A 20,467-nucleotide genomic window follows, 5' to 3' on the forward strand; every position below is an offset into this window, starting at 1 on the left:
TAAGTCAAAAGTCTTGGTACCAACAGAAATGCCTGGCCATGAGGCATCTATATGTAAAGTATTAAAGCCCTACAGACATATCCCCCTTGGTTCAGAAGAGATAGCCAAAGTTTAAGTTTTCCCTTAAAGTGTGATGTTGATGCCGCTTACACCAGAATCATGACAATAGCTTCTCCAGATATCTGTACAGGTGAGCAAAACAAGAGACCCATGGATACAGTGGACACCACCCTTAGAAATTAATCTTATAGGTGCAGGGACCATTGTTGCAAGCTTCACTGAGTCACTGGCCATGATTTGACCATACTAAAATCTCAAATATGGTACCTATGGATGTTTGTATATCAATTTCTAAAATTGTAACACAATTGCTATTAAGAAGATTTTCAAAGCTTCCTGAGCAAAACTTTAGAACTCCCCCTCCAGTGGGAATTGGGGACACAATGTGAGCAAATCTGCATCTCAAGTGCAGATATTTTTTAAAGCTTGGAGTCTTATTGTATCTAGATTGCTAGAGAATTACCTATAGTTTGTTTCAACTACAAAGTCCTTTTGAGATTCCTAGATAATTATATCTCATTACAGCTACAAAGTCCTTTTGAGATTGCTATATAATTATAGCTCATTACAGCTACAAAGTCCTTTTGAGATTGCTATATAATTATAGCTCATTTTAGCTACAGAGTATATACAAACCTTTTCAGATTGCTAGAGACTTACCTATAGCCTCCATGACAGATTTCCTTCTATAAATTTTGTATTGTGTGATGACTCCATTAGGCTTTAGGGGAGGGTCCCACGACACCAGAACCCCAGCATGTCCACCAGTGTCGTCTGCTAAAGCCAAGAGGGTAGGGGAAGCCTGTTCCTCAGGAACGGACTCCAGAGTCCTGGCTTTAGCCCCCTCACTGAGCTCACATCCTCTGCTGGTACAAGCCTGAACCCTGAAAGTGTACTCCGTCCAGAAGTGAAGGCCAGGTACAGTGTAACTCAGCACAGTGGCTCCTCCATTGTAAATTATTTGACCATCTTGTAGAAGGGTGTAGTTCTGAATATGTCCATTCGGTTTCACAGGTGGATCCCATGTAGCTTGTATTGAGGTGGACGACAAGGGTTTCAGAACGGGTGCACGGAGACCAGCTGGAGAAGATGGGTATGTTGTGGCAATAGCAGCTGGACTTTCCACACTCCCTTTCCTATTTCTTGCTATTACAACATAAGAATAACTTGTTCCAGGACTCAGGCCATAGTCTGTAAAGGTGGTCACTAGCTGTCCTGAGATGGAGAGACTCTGGGTGTAAATCAATGATCCATCTCTTCTGACATCGTAAGAGGTGATGATCCCGTGTGGGCTGAGTGGAGCTTTCCACATCACTTCCACTGACTGGGAACTCAGGACATTCAGTTTGGGTTTCTCTAAACCAGTGGGAACATCATCCAATGGCCTGCCACTCACCTCTCCACTTTTAGTACATCCACCTCGCGTGCAGGCTGTCAGTGAAAATGAGTACAACTTGTATGGAGTTAGTCCTATTTGAATATGTTCAGTGTTAACTCCACTGTAGACAACACTGCTGTCCATTGTAAGTTGGTACTTTGTGACTTGACCACTTTCCTGACCTAGTGGCACCCATGTAGCTTTGATAGCATTGGAACTGACAGCCTCCAGATTTGGAGAATCTACTTTGGCTGGTGGAGATTCCACTGTTCTTAGTATGGTTGGGGGGCTAGCAGTACACCCACCTGCCGTACACACCGTTATTGTGTAACTGTAAAACGTATAGGGAAGCAAGATGGAGTCCACATACTCAAATTTGTCATTGGTGTCGAAACTCAGGGGAACACTGTTATTTCTCTGTAACTGATAACTCTGAATGACTCCATTAGATCGGGTGGGAGGGGACCATGTTATTTTTAATCTGTCAATAGAATCAGGAATATACTCCACAACAGGGGAAGCTACTCCCTGAGGTGGAGCTTGCTCAGTAAAGATAGTCTGCCATGGACTTTGTACTGAACTAATGACATTGGTTGATTTAATGCTATACTGATACTCTGTATAGGGACGAAGCCCCATATCAGTGTAGGTAAAGGAGAAGCCAAGAGTGTCATTGGTGGAATATATGACAAGAGGATCGGAGAGCTCTCGTTTCACTAGCCGTGTCTGCTCTTGCCTCAGTACCTCATACATTACAATCTCTCCGTTTGGTTGAATTGGCCTTGTCCATGAAATCACCACTGAAGTGGCGTTTACTTCCAACACTTTGGGGATAGGCTGATTTGTTGGTGCAGCCTCCGCAGTTAAAAAATTTTGAAGCACACCTTTAGTACATCCTGCCTTTGTGCAAGCCTCAAGCTGCACTGTGTACAAAGTAAAAGGCTGAAGTCTCCTCATTTCAAATTCACGACTAATGCCCTGATATACAGCCACCGAAGAACCGAGTTCATACAGCCTGTACACAGAAACAACTCCATTTGGTCTCGCTGGTGGATCCCAACGTAAAATTAAGGCTGTTCCAGAGGTGATTTTTTCAGCTTTGATAACAGGCATACCAGCTGGAGAGGATTGATCAGTTTGTACAATAACTGTTTCTGAGGAGGAGTTTCCTACATTGTTGATAACTTGCAAATAAACCTCATAGTTTAAGTAAGGTTTCAGACCACTAATTAGTGTCTTAAAAACATTGGGAGAAACTGACAAATACTCTGCTGTGTGATTTCCTGGACTGATTTTCACTTCTTTGTACACAATCCTGTACTCCAGGATAACTCCATTTGGATTAAGAGGAGGATTCCAGTGAACCATAAAACCGAAGGCACTGGTGGCATTGATACCTGGTCTCTTCAAACCACTAGGTGATGCCTCTAGGGTTCGAACCAAAGCCCAACCACTAGACGCATCCCCCTCTTTGTTGCCAGCCACAACTCTGTACTGATACTGTGTGTATGGGCGGAGATCTCTCCCAGCATGGCTGATATGGAGAATCTCACTGTCCACTCTGTTGATCAAGAACTCAATAAAAGAACCTTCCTTTCGGTAATAGATGAGGTACTGGATAATCTCTCCATTAGGAAAAAGTGGTGATGTCCAGTCTATATCCACTATATTGGGGCCTTTTGCTGTCAAGATCGGAGGCTGCATGTCAGAGGGAGGAGCCTCTTTGGTCGTGATGCTGGTTCCCATTCCTATTCCACATGCGTTGGGTTTACCAGCCAGGCAAGCAAGCAATCGAACATCATATTCAAAATGAGGCTTCAGTCCTGTAACTACAGTGGAGAAGTTTAGGCCGACTCTTTTCTCAATCTCTGACGGTTGTCCAGCGTTGAGTATAACTCCATACTGATCAATCGTGCCAGAGGATGTTACAATGGGGTCCCACTCCATGTAGACCTGGGAACTGCTTTGTACAGTCACAGTCTTTAAGGCTGGGATATTATCAGGTATATCAGTTGGCATAGACACAGACTTAATGGAACTGCTTGTGTTGCCTACACTGGTTCCCACTATTAAATAGTAACTGTACGTGCTGCCTGGCTCCAGTCCCGAGTCGGGTGAAGACAATGCTTTACCAAAATACACATTCCTGGCTCCCCGGTGAGAAATTCTCATTATGGAATAAAACTTGAGTAATCCATTCATTGATTCTGGAGTGTCCCAAAAAATCAGAACCGAGGTGGTGGTGAGAGCCACAATCCTGGGAGGTAGAACACCTGCAATAATCAGACAGCAGGTTCTGAATTCTATAACCACTGTCTTACTTTTGAAATGTGTACAATATCGATAGCAGTTCAAATCAAATTTCATGCTTTTGATTGAAATTGTAATAAAGAGAGTTAATTGTATCTTACTAAATGCTTTTCAAACTGAAACTGTCTAAATGGGACAACCCCCCCCCCCCCCCCCCCCCTATCATTTACCCTAATATGACCTACTAACCCTTGCATTAGTTTTGTGTAAAAATTACATATGCGAAGCATTGGGTCATAGGATATTCGACTTAAAGCATAGAAATCACCTTTTACGACAGATAGACAGGCAGGATGAAGCCAATACCCCCCCCCCCCCTCTCCCCACACATGTACAGAATGTTTTGTTTTGATCGGGAACATATAAGCAATTTCCTTAATCAAAGATGATTTCAAGACAATTGTTCAATTCTTGGTTGTAAAAAATAGCATTATAGGACAAGAATGGCTAAGAAATGATCTTATCGTAAAAATTTCTATCAAAAAAATCATTACCTTCAGGTAACTCATCTTTGGTTTGAAAATGGACTTCCTTACTCTTAGTACAACCCACTCTGGTGCAGACCTCAATAGAAATGCTGTAGTTGGAATATGGCTTTAGGTCTGTAATCAGGAAATCAGGCAGGTACATAAAATGGAATTGAGTAAAAATTTTGTTTCTCACTCCATTAGCTTCAATTGGGTATCTTTAATTTATTAAAATTAACATTGCATTTCTTGACATTAACCTACTGTACATGTATATATTTGCCTATAAGTTGGTTTGCCTATAAGTCATTTGTATAGTTTTTAGGTTATTTTGGAGGGAATTGCCATTGACCCATTTGTAAGTCGGTTTAACTTTTTTCAAGAGTCGGTTTACAATTTCAAATCAATGCTCTAATGTTTTTACTTGTGTTTCAAATAATATTTTGAGAAATGCGTCAATATTTGATTTTTTCCCCCAACAAATCAATTTCATATTAATACTCTTTTGTATTCATCTGTGTTCTAATTATGTTTTAGGATGTGACATCGATATTTCACTTTTTATTCTCAGCAAATTAAACAGTTACTATTTTATTTATTTCGTCCATGTTTTTGTTGTTTAAAAATATTAGGCTATATATTACGCCATCCAGAAATATACTAATCTTCTTAGGACACTCCAATAAGTTGGACATAAGAGTTTTGGACCAAAATTTAACTCCCAAAAATCCGACTTATAGGCGAGTATGTATATACGGTAGTGTTTTTGATATTAACCTTGCAATTATTGATATCAATCTTTTGTTATTGGTATTAGCCTCATGTTAACTGATATTAACTTTGTGTTACTGACGTTCATCTTGTTTTACCGACACAGATCTTTATGTTAATGACCTATGTTTATTTGTAATAACCTTGTGTTTACAGGCATTGACCTCAAGTTCTTGACATTAACTTTGTCCTCACATTGACCTTGTGTTATCAACATTAATCTTTTACTGTTGACGTAAACATCATTTTTACTGTATTAATTTGACAACAGGAGATCAGGAGATAGACTTACCTCTCACTGTGACTGACAACAGGCGATAGACTTACCTCTCACTGACTGACAACAGGAGATAGACTTACCTTTCACTGACTGACAACAGGAGACAGACTTACCTCTCACTGTGACTGACAACAGGAGATAGACTTACCCTTCACTGACTGACAACAGGAGATAGACTTACCTCTCACTGACTGACAACAGGAGATAGACTTACCTCTCACTGACGGACAACAGGAGATAGACTTACCTCTCACATTGACTGACAACTGGAGATAGACTTACCTCTCACTGACTGACAACAGGAGATAATAGACTTACCTCTTACTGACTGACAACAGGAGATAGACTTACCTCTCACTGTGACTGACAGCAGGAGATAGACTTACCTCTCACTGACTGACAACAGGAGATAGACTTACCCCTCACTGACTGACAACAAGAGATAGACTTACGCTTCACTGACTGACAACAGGAGACAGACTTACCTCTCACTGTGACTGACAACAGGAGACAGACTTACTCCTAACTGACTGACAACAGGAGACAGACTTACCTCTCACATTGACTGACAACAGGAGACAGACTTACCTCTCACTGTGACTGACAACAGGAGACAGACTTACTCCTAACTGACTGACAACAGGAGATAGACTTACCTCTCACTGACTGACAACAGGAGATAGACTTACCCCTCACTGACTGACAACAGGAGATAGACTTACCTCTCACTGACTGACAACAGGAAATAGACTTACCTCTCACTGACTGACAACAGGAGATATACTTACCCCTCACTGACTGACAACAGGAGACAGACTTACCTCTCACTGTGACTGACAGCAGTATGGTTTTAATTGCCTGTCCATTAGACACATACAGGACATAGTTAGTCAGGATACCGTTGGGTTTGGATGGCGGTTTCCAGGACACATCCACACTCTTTGACTGGACCTGGATGATGGTTGGGACATCAACCCCCTCTGGAATACCCTCAGCAGTCGCCACCGACATCTGAACAAAAAACGGAGTGCAGTTAATCTAAATGCCTTTGCAGCATAGCTACTTCCTTGAAAGAAAACCGTACAAAACTCTTTGCATGAACATTTATACTTTATCATTCTTACTGTTTTACACATTTTAACTAAATGTTAAAATGGTTTACAGAAGGGAAGCTTTAAAAAATATTAAATATTGCTTGACAAACATTTCAAACTTTTAGAAAAACTCAAAACTTACCCCTTGACTTTGTGTGCAGCCAGCACTGTTACATGCACTGAGTATGTAGACATAGGATTGGTAGGGCAGGACGGTTCTCTCATCAGTAAACTCATAGTCTAGACCCCGGTACAACTCCACACCATCACGGTAAAGGATGAACTGAGTTATCTCCCCTATCCAACAACAATTAAGAAAAATCTAATCATAGCAAACTTTTGTGGACATTCAATATAGTCCAACTGTTTCTCTAAAACCATTATTCATACACTAGGTAAACAAATTAAAATATCTTTCTAACAAATTGAAAACTAGCGATGGACATTGATATGATATAGAGGTCAGAAGGTCAATAAGAAATGAACCATTTGGCTTCTGCGGAATGTCCCAGGTAAGATAGATGACATAGAGCTGGGAGGGGTCCACAGTGGCTTCTGGGGGATCCACCCCTGTGGGGAGAGCTGTCAGAGTCTTCGTATTAACAACGTTGCTACGAGTCCCTCCAGCGCTATTTACTACGTCTACAGTGTATTCATACACAGAGTAGGGTTCTAGGTTTGCATCTGTAAAACATGGATATTTCAATGAAGGGGAGATAATCTGTGACATTAAGGAGAATACATATTTCATTCTTCTGGAAAAGTGATCAATCTGATTTTAAATTCCTAAAAAAAAAAGTCAGAAATACCTCCAATGCTTAGTTTTGTTACCTTTTCCAGAACAACAGAAGTATGTAGGTTTGTAATTACTAACAACAGAAGTATGTAGGTTTGTAATTACTAACAACAGAAGTATGTAGGTTTGTAATTACTAACAACAGAAGTATGTAGGTTTGTAATTATAAATGGGAAGCTTGTAATTATCAAGGGATGGTTGAATATGTACAGTTAAGTTTGATTATCCTATAGGTAGCTTATAAATGGCAATATTAAAACAAGAATTACCTATGAATGTACCATTCAATCCAGTGAACACCAAATCCTCACTCAGTACACAGACACCAGATGGATCAGGTTCCGCTGTTGGTTCAGTGGCCACATAACTACCCCTCCATGAACCACAGATAAAGGAATTTTTGTTAAAGTCACATCGATCACAAAATGATCCATTACTTTCCGAGACCTTGCAAGTTTTCCCTACACCACAACCTGTAAGTGTTTTTCTGGACACTGCATCACAAATTACATGTAAATATTCACTATAAACTAACTTTGATTTCTTAAACTACTTATATACTAGCATTGAAATTGTCAGTGCAAACCTCTTTTGCAATCATCAGTAATGGTAACAGATTAAACTCAAAATGGCATGTTTGAACCGAGGCTTGATTTGTAATTCTGAAGAATGACATACAAATCTAAAATAAAAATATATATGCGTATCTGTCATCCCCACTGTTACTGTACACTTCTTAAGGGGGGGGGGGGGGCTATCCAAAACAAAAACATCTTACCACTGTCCATGCTGGAGAAATCGGCACAGACATGTGTGTAAGGATTGTAGCCATGGAAGTTGCAACACCCAAGACCTTTAGAAATCTTGTTCAATCCGCAACATTCCTCATTGGCCGTTATTTTTTCTAGAGTGCTGCTGTATATGTATACCTGTCGAAGAAATCAATATTCTTTGAGCACTAATACTAAGAGAATTTATAGTTTACTTAAAATGTTAAAAAAAATCATCAAGCACACCAACACCATTTTCTGGACTGCCAGATTTATAGCAAGCATTCTGTAAGTATTGCATGGCAATACATGTCCCCCACCTGTCCCAAGTCACATCATTTGCATATATTCTGCATGCAGTTCCCTTGAAATTTGAATTTTAAATTTTCTAATTTTATACATTTTTATTGTTTGCAATGCTTAACTAAAGTATTTCTAATGGTCAACCAAAATTTGAATATCAGTTGTTGAGTTACAAGCGAGATACAGCACTTACAATTCTTTGAATTGTAATCAAGGCTTGTGCCATGTTTTTGTTCACATATAGAAGGCTCAATAGAAAATAGCATGTTTAAAAGAAAAATGATGTGCCAAACACTAGACACTATTTACTGTGGATTTACAGTACATGACGTGCTCCAGATAGTTCATTGGAAAGTCCCCGAGTGATTTTAAAGAGCGCTTTTGATAGGTCGGTTAAATTATAGGTAGGCGGTCCCAAGTATTTGGCATTATATTATCTCGTGCCTAACAAGTGTAAGTTTCACTATTTGATTTCAGTGCAAATTACACCTTACGTAGCGTGAGATTCAATATCGGTTTTGATTTGACAACGGAGATTTGAGATTACGTTAAGTTGTCTTGTAAAGTTTATCTTATATATACTAGATATCTACATGTATAAAAGTGATGGGATATCTTATGAAGAAAAAAATACAAGATGTCTTATAAAAGATACAAGATATCTCGTAAACTTTAGAAGATACAACTTTTATCAGATAACTTATAAATTTTATCTAATTTTAAACAGGAATAACCGTGTTATACTTATAATCCATCGCAGTATCAATAGGTATGGGAGGGGGAATACAGGGTGAAAAAGGCGAGCTCCGATATGTAAAGAAAAGGCAGGATAGCAATATCCCAGAATTCAAATAGTGCTGAATATTGAAAAGAAAAGAAAAATGACGGGATCGAAAATGCTGCGGGAAAAGGCAGGATCCGCTGTTGCCTCTATATCCCAATAAAAATTGAAAGGTTACTCCCTTTTCTGTTTCTGTCATCCGACATCGATTACACATTAGTGGGAAAAAAAGACAACTGACTTTAAAACCACATAATAATACATTTTTTAAATAAACGTTTAATAGTTTCAATGTATACTTTCATTTGTTTTACTTGCTAATCGATTAGTGTCAACATACTTCATATTTAGTTTTGTATTGGGGGTGGGTGGGTGGGTGTCTTGGTGAGAACTATGCGAACTTAGTTTTCTCTAACATTGAACATTTGATCTCGCCTCTAAAATAATTTGTCAGATTACGTAATAAGATCAACAGATATTCTACTTCGAGAAAACATTTATTTTCAACACAAGGCATGCTTTGATGTCTTTTACTGTTATATATACCCACATTTTCGTAAGAAATTCGGAAGTAACCATCGCTAGATACTGTTAATTGAATGAACAACGGCAAGTTCTGTGAATTCTAGCAAAAACTAAATTCCTCAAATCATCCCTCTCCTGTACATGTAACACATTATTAAAGAAATTCAGCATTTCGTAAGCATTAGACGCGCCTTCCATAACGTCATAATAAACCACAGCAAATGTCGATTGTTAATGTTGCGATACTGGCGTACCTTTGAACCTATATCACTGGTCCACCCCTAACTGTATGTCCATAGGAGTTTGAAATTTTATCAATAAAGTTAATAAAATGTACTTGATTGACCAAGCCATGAGCTATGGTCAATCAAGTACATCCTATTAACTTTATTGATAAAATTTCAAGTTCCTATGGTATGTCCATGATTGCGATTACCAGTTGTACGAACGCGACACTCGCTTCGTCAATATATATATATATATATATATATATAAAGTCTCTTTTTTGGAAGTAAAATACAGAGAAAACTCTAAACACTTTGTTGAAATATTTCGACCGTGTTACATGTCTTCTTCACGAAAACACGACTGAAGAAGACCGATAACACGGTCGAAATATTTCAACAGTGTTTAGAGTTTTCTCTCTCTCTCTCTCTCTATATATATATATATAACTGACTCGGCTTAAATTGCAATAAAATCAGTAGCAAAGAAGTTTTCAACACTTCGTTCGAGTTCAGACCACAGGGGCTCGTCACGAATTGACCCTCTCTATTCTATATTTACATTTATTTGTAAATATAGAATAGACGATGTCAATTTTTAAAAAGACAAATATTTCGTGACGAGTCCCTGTGTTCAGACGAAATATGCTTCTCTTGGATTTTCTTTGCAGTTTCTTGAAAGTCATTTCCCTAAAAATTTCTCGCAGCTCTACAAATTAAAGACACCTTTGGTACATTGTCAGGGGTACAAATATTTCTTCTTAATAATTTTGTCTGATTTCTCTATTAATATACACTTGATTTCTTTTTAATTTCATACTCGATAAACAAAAGTACACCCGGTGTGAGCTTCGTTGGCGACATTTTTGGTGCAAGAGTTCCCATGATTGACAATTTTATAACGTGGCCTTGGCGACGCCTAATTTCTTACTGATTTTACCATAAAATAAACCCTCGGCATGTAATTTTAAAATCAACGTCACTGTTTTAGTTGGTATTGGTTTTGGTTTTCCCTTTTCGCAGTCTCTTCCATCGTGCTAAAAGATTATGTAATGACACGCTAGTGTAAAGACACGTGTGACCATCTAAAATTATTTTTATTCCCGCCCCTTTAAATATTGGTCCAATCGCAGTGATTGTTCTTACCTTGATGCATCATCATTGACAGATTTGTTTTGAAACCAACTATCCGAGACCTCGAATGAACTTGAGAAGCTGAGTCGTTCACACTTACTGTAAATTCACAGTAATTGTATCCAGAATTAACTTGTGAATTGAAAAAAATCTGCTTTAAAAGAACTTTTAGTTGTAAATTCAACATATACATGTAAACAAAATCAAGGCACGAGCCTTGTTTACATAACAAGGAATTATGAGCTCTGTATCTCTCATGTACCTTGATTGACAACTGATATTCAAATTTTTGCTAACCATTAGAAATATCTTAGTTAAGCATTCTCAGTTAAACATTAAAAATGGAAAAATAAAATTTGAAAATTTTCGGCTCAAATCATGTCCATGTCCCTTTAATTTCAATATTCAAGACATGTCAAAGATCATCTGCAAACAAAGATGTCTTTATCGTCGCATCGACGAATTCTTCATTCGTATCCTCAGCCTGGAGTTCTATTGCTGTGTTAGGAATGACCTAATGGGGTCGTCCTTCAGTGTTGTGTACAATGAAGCATATAAAGATAAGCATTTTTGCTTCTACATGGCATCTTCAACATCCACAACTTTCTACCTGCATTTTGTCAACATGTGATGTATCAATCTCTTATTATGTGTTTAGATAAAAAAAACTGAAAATTTTAAATCAGATATTCTAAGTTGACCGGGCAGATATAATGTTTTTAATGCCAGAAAATGATAATTTCGATCTCTTGATTTCAATCTCCTGTAATATAGATGTGGCAAATCAGACAAAGAGGATTACAAATTAATATTCCTTAAATGATATCAATCTCACACAATAAACTAGATGTGTCGGCACGACATGAATACCCCCCTCCCCTCCCCTCCCCTTCCCCGCGCAGATCAATCTCACACAATAAACTAGATGTGTCGGCACGACATGAATACCCCCCTCCCCTTCCCTCCCCCGCACAGATCAATCTCACACAATAAACTAGATGTGTCGGCACGACATGAATACCCCCCTCCCCTCCCCTGCGCAGATCAATCTCACACAATAAACTAGATGTGTCGGCATGACATGAACACACTACTCCCCAGCGCAGATGATTGAACTCAAGTTGCAGTGTTAAGAAGCAAGTCTGTTCACTACACTACCTGAACACCTGGTCACAACGTGTAATAAACCACTATATGTAATGTGTTAAGAAGCAAGTCTGTTCACTACACTACCCGAACACCTGGTCACAATGTGTAATAAACCACTATATGTAATAAATTACTACATGCAACCTTCTAAACCTTCACACGTAATACACCAATTCACCACGTAATAAATCAGCCAGTAGACTGTATAAATTCTCTATCCTGTTGATGCCCTTTAGACTGTATTAATTCTCTATCCTGTTGATGCCCTTTAGACTGTATTAATTCTCTATCCTGTTGATGCCCTTTAGACTGTATTAATTCTCTATCCTGTTGATGTCCTTTAGACTGTTTATTAATTCCCTATCCTGTTGATGTCCTTTAGACTGTATTAATTCTCTATCCTGTTGATGCCCTTTAGACTGTTTATTAATTCCCTATCCTGTTGATGCCCTTTAGACTGTTTATCAATTCTCTATCCTGTTGATGCCCTTTAGACTGTTTATTAATTCTCTATCCTGTTGATGCCCTTTAGACTGTTTATCAATTCTCTATCCTGTTGATGCCCTTTACACTGTTTATTAATTCTCTATCCTGTTGATGCCCTTTAGACTGTTTATTAATTCTCTATCTTGTTGATACCCTTTAGACTGTTTATTAATACTCTATCTTGTTGATACCCTTTAGACTGTTTATTAATACTCTATCTTGTTGATACCCTTTAGACTGTTTATTAATTCTCTATCCTGTTGATACCCTTTAGACTGTATTAATTCTCTATCCTGTTGATGCCCTTTAGACTGTATTAATTCTCTATCCTGTTGATGCCCTTTAGACTGTTTATTAATTCTCTAACCTGTTGATGCCCTGTGTCACTGGTACAGCACAGGCTTCTGTTGGACATCACATAGTTCTCTCCACAGCATATCATGCCAGGCTGAAAATTGTAGGCATTTCCTGACACATGATCACCACAGCATATCACATGACCTTCATAGATCCGCCCACCACAACAAATCTGACCAAAAGCCACATGAAGCTCACCTAAAAATAAAATAGGCTAAATTTTTTTCTTTCACATGTTGAAAAATGACAATATTTTAGGAAATGCCCATATTTAGGAATAGCATTACAAAGCTGCGAGTTACAGCAATACATGGTTACAGTGCCGAGGACAAATAATTTTGATTCATTATAAACATAATTCGTCATATCCAACAAGTTCAAAATACTATATAAGTGGTATTTTAACAATTTTTCATTGAATTATGGGTATACATTTAGCAAGAGCTAATTTTAGTGACTTTATAATTCCAAGAAAGATAGCTATTTCCTCAGATATGGAATAAATATTAGTGATATTCAAATTTTAGCTGTCTCAACACTGTTGCTAGTAATGTCAATATTTAAATCCTCGCTAAAAATTCTCTTGTATAGTATGTGTTAAATCTACAAGGAAGGAAAATACACACTGTCACAGCACATTTGGGCACTGTTGTTGAGGTACGGAATATCCCCACAGCAGGTGTCCCCCAGCCCCACACTAACACGGTCCTCAGCCTCATCTAGACAACAAGTGTGGCCTGACAGCACCTCCAAGTATCTGAAAGGAAGAAAGACTTTTAAAGATTGACATATGTGTTACTTACTTGGCAATTTTTTGGTCCACTATGGGTCGATTTCAAAGTAGTTCCCCGTTTACTGACTTCACATTTGTGAGGATTTCTGTCAAGTCAATCACTTCCGGAGTCTTTATTTCTGTGATCTTGCTATTTCAGATTTATCATGAATGTGATTTTCATTATCATTCCAATTGTTCAATACTACATACACTTAATTCTCCAGTCATTGCTATTTGATTCATCCTCATTTTTACTATATTACCACATTTTGTCCGATATCTTTTTCCTAAGAAATAAATCTTCTGTTAAAATGCCAAATTCGCATAATGCCATCCTGTACTAAATGATATGTTACTGATAAACTGTTGTCAGTAGGACTAACAGTCCACTCCAGGTACAACAAGATGTACTGTGAGCAATGCTCACTAAGAATACCCCCCGCTTACCCCAATCTCCCAAAGGGTGTTGTTAATAGGTATAAATTACCTCTTTCCTGAGTGTAAAAATATGGTATGCATTTGTAGAAGAAAATGGAAGATATAGTCCGAACACAAATCCATGGCATAAACCTATAATTTTGACCTTGAGATCAAAGGTCAAGGTCATAAAGAGGTCATGAATGTACATGACACATCGTCTCATGGTGATACACTCATGTGTCAAATATGGTATGCCTATGTCAAAGAACAAAGAAGTTATGGCCCGGACACGAATCCATTGTAAAAACCTTTACTTTTGACCTTGAGGTCAAGGTCATATGGAGGTCATGAAGGTACATGACACATCGTCTCATGGTGATACACTCATGTGTCAAATATGGTATGCCTATGTCAAAGAACAAAGAAGTTATGGCCCGGACACGAATCCATTGTAAAAACCTTTACTTTTGACCTTGAGGTCAAGGTCATATGGAGGTCATGAAGGTACATGACACATCGTCTCATGGTGATACACTCATGTGTCAAATATGGTATGCCTATGTCAAAGAACAAAGAAGTTATGGCCCGGACACGAATCCATTGTAAAAAACCTTTAATTTTGACCTTGAGGTCAAGGTCATATAGAGGTCATGAAGGTACTTGACACATCGTCTCATGGTGATCTACCTGTGTGCCAAATATGGTATGCCTAAGTCAAAGAACAAAGAAGTTATGGCCCGGACACGAATCTGCACAGACAGACAGACGGACGGACGGACAGACAGACAGAGTGATTCCTATATACCCCCCAGAACTTCGTTCGGGGGGTATAATTATTTTTTTGACGCAATACAATACTTGCACATAAACTTACCATGTTAGCAAATATATCTCGAAAATACATAGGCTTAATTTCTCTTAGAGACAATACAAACGCAAGTATATTGATTGCTGCTTTCTTATACAACTGATATACATGTAGAACAAATCAGTTTTATAACAAATTTGTTATATATCAATTATGAATTCGCTATAAACGTATAGCGAATTACGCTTATAGCGAATTTTATAGAGTGTCCGCAGAAATTCGCTATATCAAGAGTTTTACTGTAACTACTTTAGATCCCTGCTCACCTTGTGCCACAACAGGTGTAGTTACTGACAGGTTTATGAAACTGCCCTCCACAGCACACTGCTTCTGGGGAATGTTTGTAAACATAGGATGTACCACAGCACTCAAATTCGGGCTTGCCAGTGTGGATCACTCCATCACAACAAACCTGCATAACATCAAAATCATGAACATTTTCAGAAACTGCTCTCTATAATAAATAGCAAAGTCAAAGTCATATGTCCATGTGTGTGGGTTAGTCTGAAGTTTTTCCGGTTTCATCAAGACATCATTGATGTACCAGCAATACCCATAGTCTACCATACATCTGACCAGCCAGTATTACCAAAGCTAAGCAACATAGTGAATCCTGTTGCAGACATATTCATTACTGTTTACACTATGACAAATATACTTACCTCTGGTCTACAATGACTAATGCCTGTAGTCTACAGTTACTAATGACTCTGGTCTACAGTGACTAATGCCACTGGTCTACAATGACTAATGTACTCACCTTTGGTCCACTGTAACAGACAGAACCACAGATCTTCTGATGTATGCTACACTCCAGGTAGGTACACTTTGTGTATTCTGGGTACACTGTACTAGGAGGTCTGTAATGGACACATCATTATCTGTCTGACTCCGATACATAACCAATCTTCACAAAAAGTTACATCTCATCATATACATATATAACTATCCTTTGGTCCTCACACACACTCCAACTAACACCCCCCCCCCCCCCCCTCAAATTACAGTAGGAGTATACATAAAATACAATCAATGGATCAGAACTTTCTTATTTAAGATTCTGTTTCAAAAGTCTTTATATATGTACATAGTGGTATACAAGATTAATTCTTACATGGAAGAGCAAGGCACGATAGTCCTCCTATAGAGGTCGTATCTAAGAATGATCCCATTCGACCTTGTGGGCTCTATCCACGTGATGTTGACCTCTGTGGGGGATAGAGGAACCACTTTAGGTGGCATCATGCCTTGTGGTAGGGATTCCCTGGTTGTAACTCTGACCACTGGACTCCTCGTACAATCGTATGCAGTGCATGCTTCCATCTGTAAAAACATAGGATGACCACACCAATCAAAACATAGGATTAAAACATAAATCAAAACAGGATGAACAAACCAATCAAAACATAGGATTAACACACCAATCAAAACATAGAATTAACACACCAATCAAAACAAAGAATTAACACACCAATCAAAACAAGCATTCTGTAAGTATTGTTCCTTATCGGCTTCAAAAGTCAAATGTGACAAAAGTGGAATTAAATCTGGATCTACTCATTAACCATGTGATAATTCAGTCTCATAAGCTACACATAGTGCAGAAAAGTCCAGAAAACTCCCACAAATCTTGTACAAATCAGTCAACTGTGATCTGTAAAAATACATTAGCAAATCACACACCAAATTTCAATTCCTTAATCAAGCATAGTGAAAAAGTCTGGAAAACTAAGTTGTAACAGACAGAGAAACAAGAAGCCCCAGGGCCACATTGCTCAACTGAGTCACTTTGGCCCATATTGAACGATTTTCCCTAAAAATTCTCAAGTAAAATTTTGATCCCTATTGTGGCCCCAACCTACCCTGGGAGCTATGATTTTAACAAACTTGAATCTGCACTATATGAGGAAGCTTTCATGTAAATTTTTACTTTCCCAAGACAGTGGTTCTTCAGAGGATGATTTTCACCTACATGTATATAATCGCATGATCCCCTATTCTGGCCTCATCCTATCCCTACCGCCAGAGGCCATGATTTTAACAAATTTGAATCTGAACAATGTCAGGAAGCTTTCATTTAGATATAAACTTTTCTGGCCAATTGATTCTTCAGAAGAAAATTTTAAATGATTTTTCCCTATATATTTGAATGTAAAACTTTGATCCCCTATTGTGGCTCCATTCTACCACTGGGGGCCATGATTTTAACAAACTTGAATTTGCACTATGTCAGGAAGCTTTCAAGTAAATTTCAGCTCTTCTGGCCCAGTGGTTCTTGAAAAGAAGATTTTTAAATGACCCCATCCTATTTCTACATTTTCATGATTATCTCCCCTTTGAAGGGGGCGTAGCCCTTCATTTGAACAAACTTGAAAGCCCTTCTTCCAAAGATGCTTTTTATCAAGTTTGGTTGAAATTGGCTCAGTGGTTCTGGAGAAGAAATAGAAAATGTAAAAAGTATACAGACGGACAGACGACGGACAACAGGCAATCAGAAAAGCTCATTTGAGCTTTCAGCTCAGGCAATCTAAAAACTAGTAGTCCCCTTCTGCGAAGCCAATAGGGGACAAGTAAATTACCCACTGTAAACATGGATTTCCATGTATTTTTCAGAGTTCACAGCACAATTCATAAGATAAAGCAATCTATATATGTTGGTGTTACATATATACCTACAATACGCCAGTTTTGAGATACGTCCGAGTTATTTCCCTTTGGAGAACTCTCATATATAGTAAGGCGCAAAACAACTTGTATACATGCTGGAGTGGGACAAATATTCATCACTGCATAAGTGAATGTACTCAGTAAGTTTCTCATACGCTGTTTCATCATCCTATTTCGACTGATACACAAACTAAGTAAATGATAAGTATTCAAGGAGTAATTAAATTAAATACTTGGAATTCTTATATCACATTTTTCGTTGCACCTCAACCTATCATATCTAGGATTTTACTTGCAAATGTGGCATTGTATTAATGTTCCCACTTTAGTAAAACATTTCTTTTGATAGTATTTAATATTTCCTACATTAAGTATTTAAAGAGAAGTCAGTTTTAATACATTTGATCATCTTTCTCACTGACTGTATATCCACTCTGTCTCACTTAGGCATTCAAAGTTCCACTAAATGCACCTTCTACACAGGAACACTCTAATCTTGAAACTGATGTATTTCAATTTATTATACTTTCATGTAAAATACTCTAACCTGATTGGTCAAAAAGCATTTGAAAAAACATATTGTTACCCTCTGAGAACAGAAAACACGCGCCCCAGGGTGATAGTATCTAGCAACGGGTAACAGTACTTGACAACGGGTGATATTATAAAAAATTATCACATGCGTCAAATTTATGCGCTTACAGTTCGCCGTAGATTGCTAGACGAAGTTGTTTGAGCGTTTGTAATAAACGCGAGTACCCGCATCAAAATACGAAATATCGCACGACAGTGATTGATCAAATGTCAACAGACGTAAGTTTTTCTGCTTTCCAGTTTACATAACATTCAGTATAATAAAACAAATATTGCATGTAGTTGAGAGTAACAATGAAATTTTCACCCCTCGAGAAACCATGGTCAACCTCGGCTACGCCTCGGTTGACAATGGTTTTCTCGGGGTGAAAATTTTCAATGTTACCCTCAACTACATGTACATGCAATATTTATATAATATCATGCATGTTTCACAATAAAAATTTTCATGTATTTAGAGCAAAGTACTCTGAAATGTGATTTCCAACTGTAATAACAACATGTGTGATTATAACAAATCACGTGTGATTGCAAATAACATCATGTGTGATAAAAAATAACAATATGTGATTACAAATAGCATCATATGTGATTACCAATAACATCATGTGTGATTACAAATAGCATCATATGTGATTATAAATATTCATGTTTGAATACAAAGTTTTCTAGGGCTATTGCCAAGTAGATTTGATGACATTTTTTAGAAAATTATTGTTTCGCTGCTATGAACACCACATCTTTCCCACACACCTGAATCCGATAGATAGTATAGGGTAGGAGTTCTGTCAAAATATAGGAGCCTGCCTTTGCCGAGTTTGTGCTGAATCTTCTGTCATTGAGGTAGATATAGTACCCAGTCAACTCCCCATTAGGGGTCTCTGGTTCTGACCACGACACTCTGAGGTTATTATCACTGATGACAAAGACCTGTGGAGCTGGCATGCCCAGTGGAGCTGAAATTAGTACATGCAAACATATACGTACTATCATATGCATTTTTAAAATTCTTCAATTCATTTATCCTTTACTACAGGTACATAGTCTGTAAATTCAAGTGAAATTTCAAACATGAATACAACATTTCTTTAAAGTCAGTAATCTAAAAATGGTCTTCATGTATTCCTTTCCAATGTAAACGATTTAAAATACTTCTTGTTGATTATCACAAACCTCCATCTAGAGTTTTGGCCGACATGGGGTCGCTAGTAATGGACTGTCCTCCATGTATGGTGATTGTGAGGTACACCGTGTACAGAGTGCTCGGGTGGAGACCCTGAACCAGTACACTGCTGGTCCCCGGATCATACATCTCAGTCTTATTATGACTGTCGCTATATGCACGCAGGGTAAATTCTGTTACAGAGCCCTGTAGTCCTACCACATCTGTACAAAAAAATGATAGTCACTTTTTGTTGTAGAAAAAATTCAACTACTCATTTTGATATTCTAATTCATCTTATCTAACTTCTCTGGTTCAAAGTACTTTAGAAATCTTATAGTGCTGAATTTACATGGTTTGAAGAAATAATATTATGTTTGTTGGAACTTAATTTCACGGTTAGAGAGTTGTAGTTCAGTTTCTATCATTAGTGCAGTAATTCACCTTTTTTGTAAGTTATACTAAAACCTAAATTAAAATGAGAGGCCCATGGGCCTTCAACAGTGTGCACAGGGATACGCTATGGAAGATCATGAAAAGTTATGGAATCCCATCAAAACTCATAAGAATTATCAAAGCCATGTACAGTCAGAGTGAATGTGCTGTGCGAACCGGGAATGGACAAACAGAGTGGTTTCAAGTAAAGTCAGGAGTAAAACAAGGGTGTAATATGTCGGGATTCCTATTTCTCCTGGTAATAGACTGGATTATGAGAAAAGCTACAGCAGAAAACAACACAGGCATACCATGGAAATTTACCAGTATGTTAGGAGTTCTAATAAAAGATAGTCACCTTTTTTTCAAATTGCTGTTATCTTTAAACTTTTTGACTTAGGTATCACCCACTCATTTCACTCTGAATATTATCTAAATTTACCAAAATTGTAAGAAAATTGCTATAAAGATAGAAATTTTGCATTGGTTAAATGTTGCTTAGCTATCAATAGAAAGGTTATCACTATTCAAAAGTACTTCTAACAAAAGAAAAAAATTTAACTCGCATGAAATCCTCATCCTCATTTATATACATGGATATCATAAACTGACATGACAAACACCAATCTAATTAAAATTAGACTCGTATATCCACTCCTCT

General features: G+C 37.8%; 1 protein-coding gene across 1 annotated transcript in view; it reads right to left on the bottom strand.

Moving 5' to 3' along the window:
• Positions 1-20,467, bottom strand: part of LOC125649417 (usherin-like) — a 170,648-nt gene that overhangs the window by 44,108 nt on the left and 106,073 nt on the right. Inside the window, exons 43-56 of the mRNA XM_056166208.1 lie at positions 19,383-19,595; positions 18,963-19,165; positions 16,063-16,271; positions 15,709-15,808; positions 15,215-15,360; positions 13,512-13,642; positions 12,896-13,083; positions 7,935-8,085; positions 7,426-7,629; positions 6,847-7,044; positions 6,503-6,657; positions 6,088-6,277; positions 4,243-4,350; positions 721-3,711 (exon numbers count right to left, since the gene is read on the bottom strand). Coding sequence (XP_056022183.1) covers positions 721-3,711; positions 4,243-4,350; positions 6,088-6,277; positions 6,503-6,657; positions 6,847-7,044; positions 7,426-7,629; positions 7,935-8,085; positions 12,896-13,083; positions 13,512-13,642; positions 15,215-15,360; positions 15,709-15,808; positions 16,063-16,271; positions 18,963-19,165; positions 19,383-19,595 — 5,187 coding nt within the window. The remainder of the gene's footprint in view (positions 1-720; positions 3,712-4,242; positions 4,351-6,087; positions 6,278-6,502; positions 6,658-6,846; positions 7,045-7,425; positions 7,630-7,934; positions 8,086-12,895; positions 13,084-13,511; positions 13,643-15,214; positions 15,361-15,708; positions 15,809-16,062; positions 16,272-18,962; positions 19,166-19,382; positions 19,596-20,467) is intronic.

The sequence above is a fragment of the Ostrea edulis genome, chromosome 5 (assembly GCF_947568905.1).
Source record: "Ostrea edulis chromosome 5, xbOstEdul1.1, whole genome shotgun sequence".
Taxonomy (NCBI): domain Eukaryota; kingdom Metazoa; phylum Mollusca; class Bivalvia; order Ostreida; family Ostreidae; genus Ostrea; species Ostrea edulis.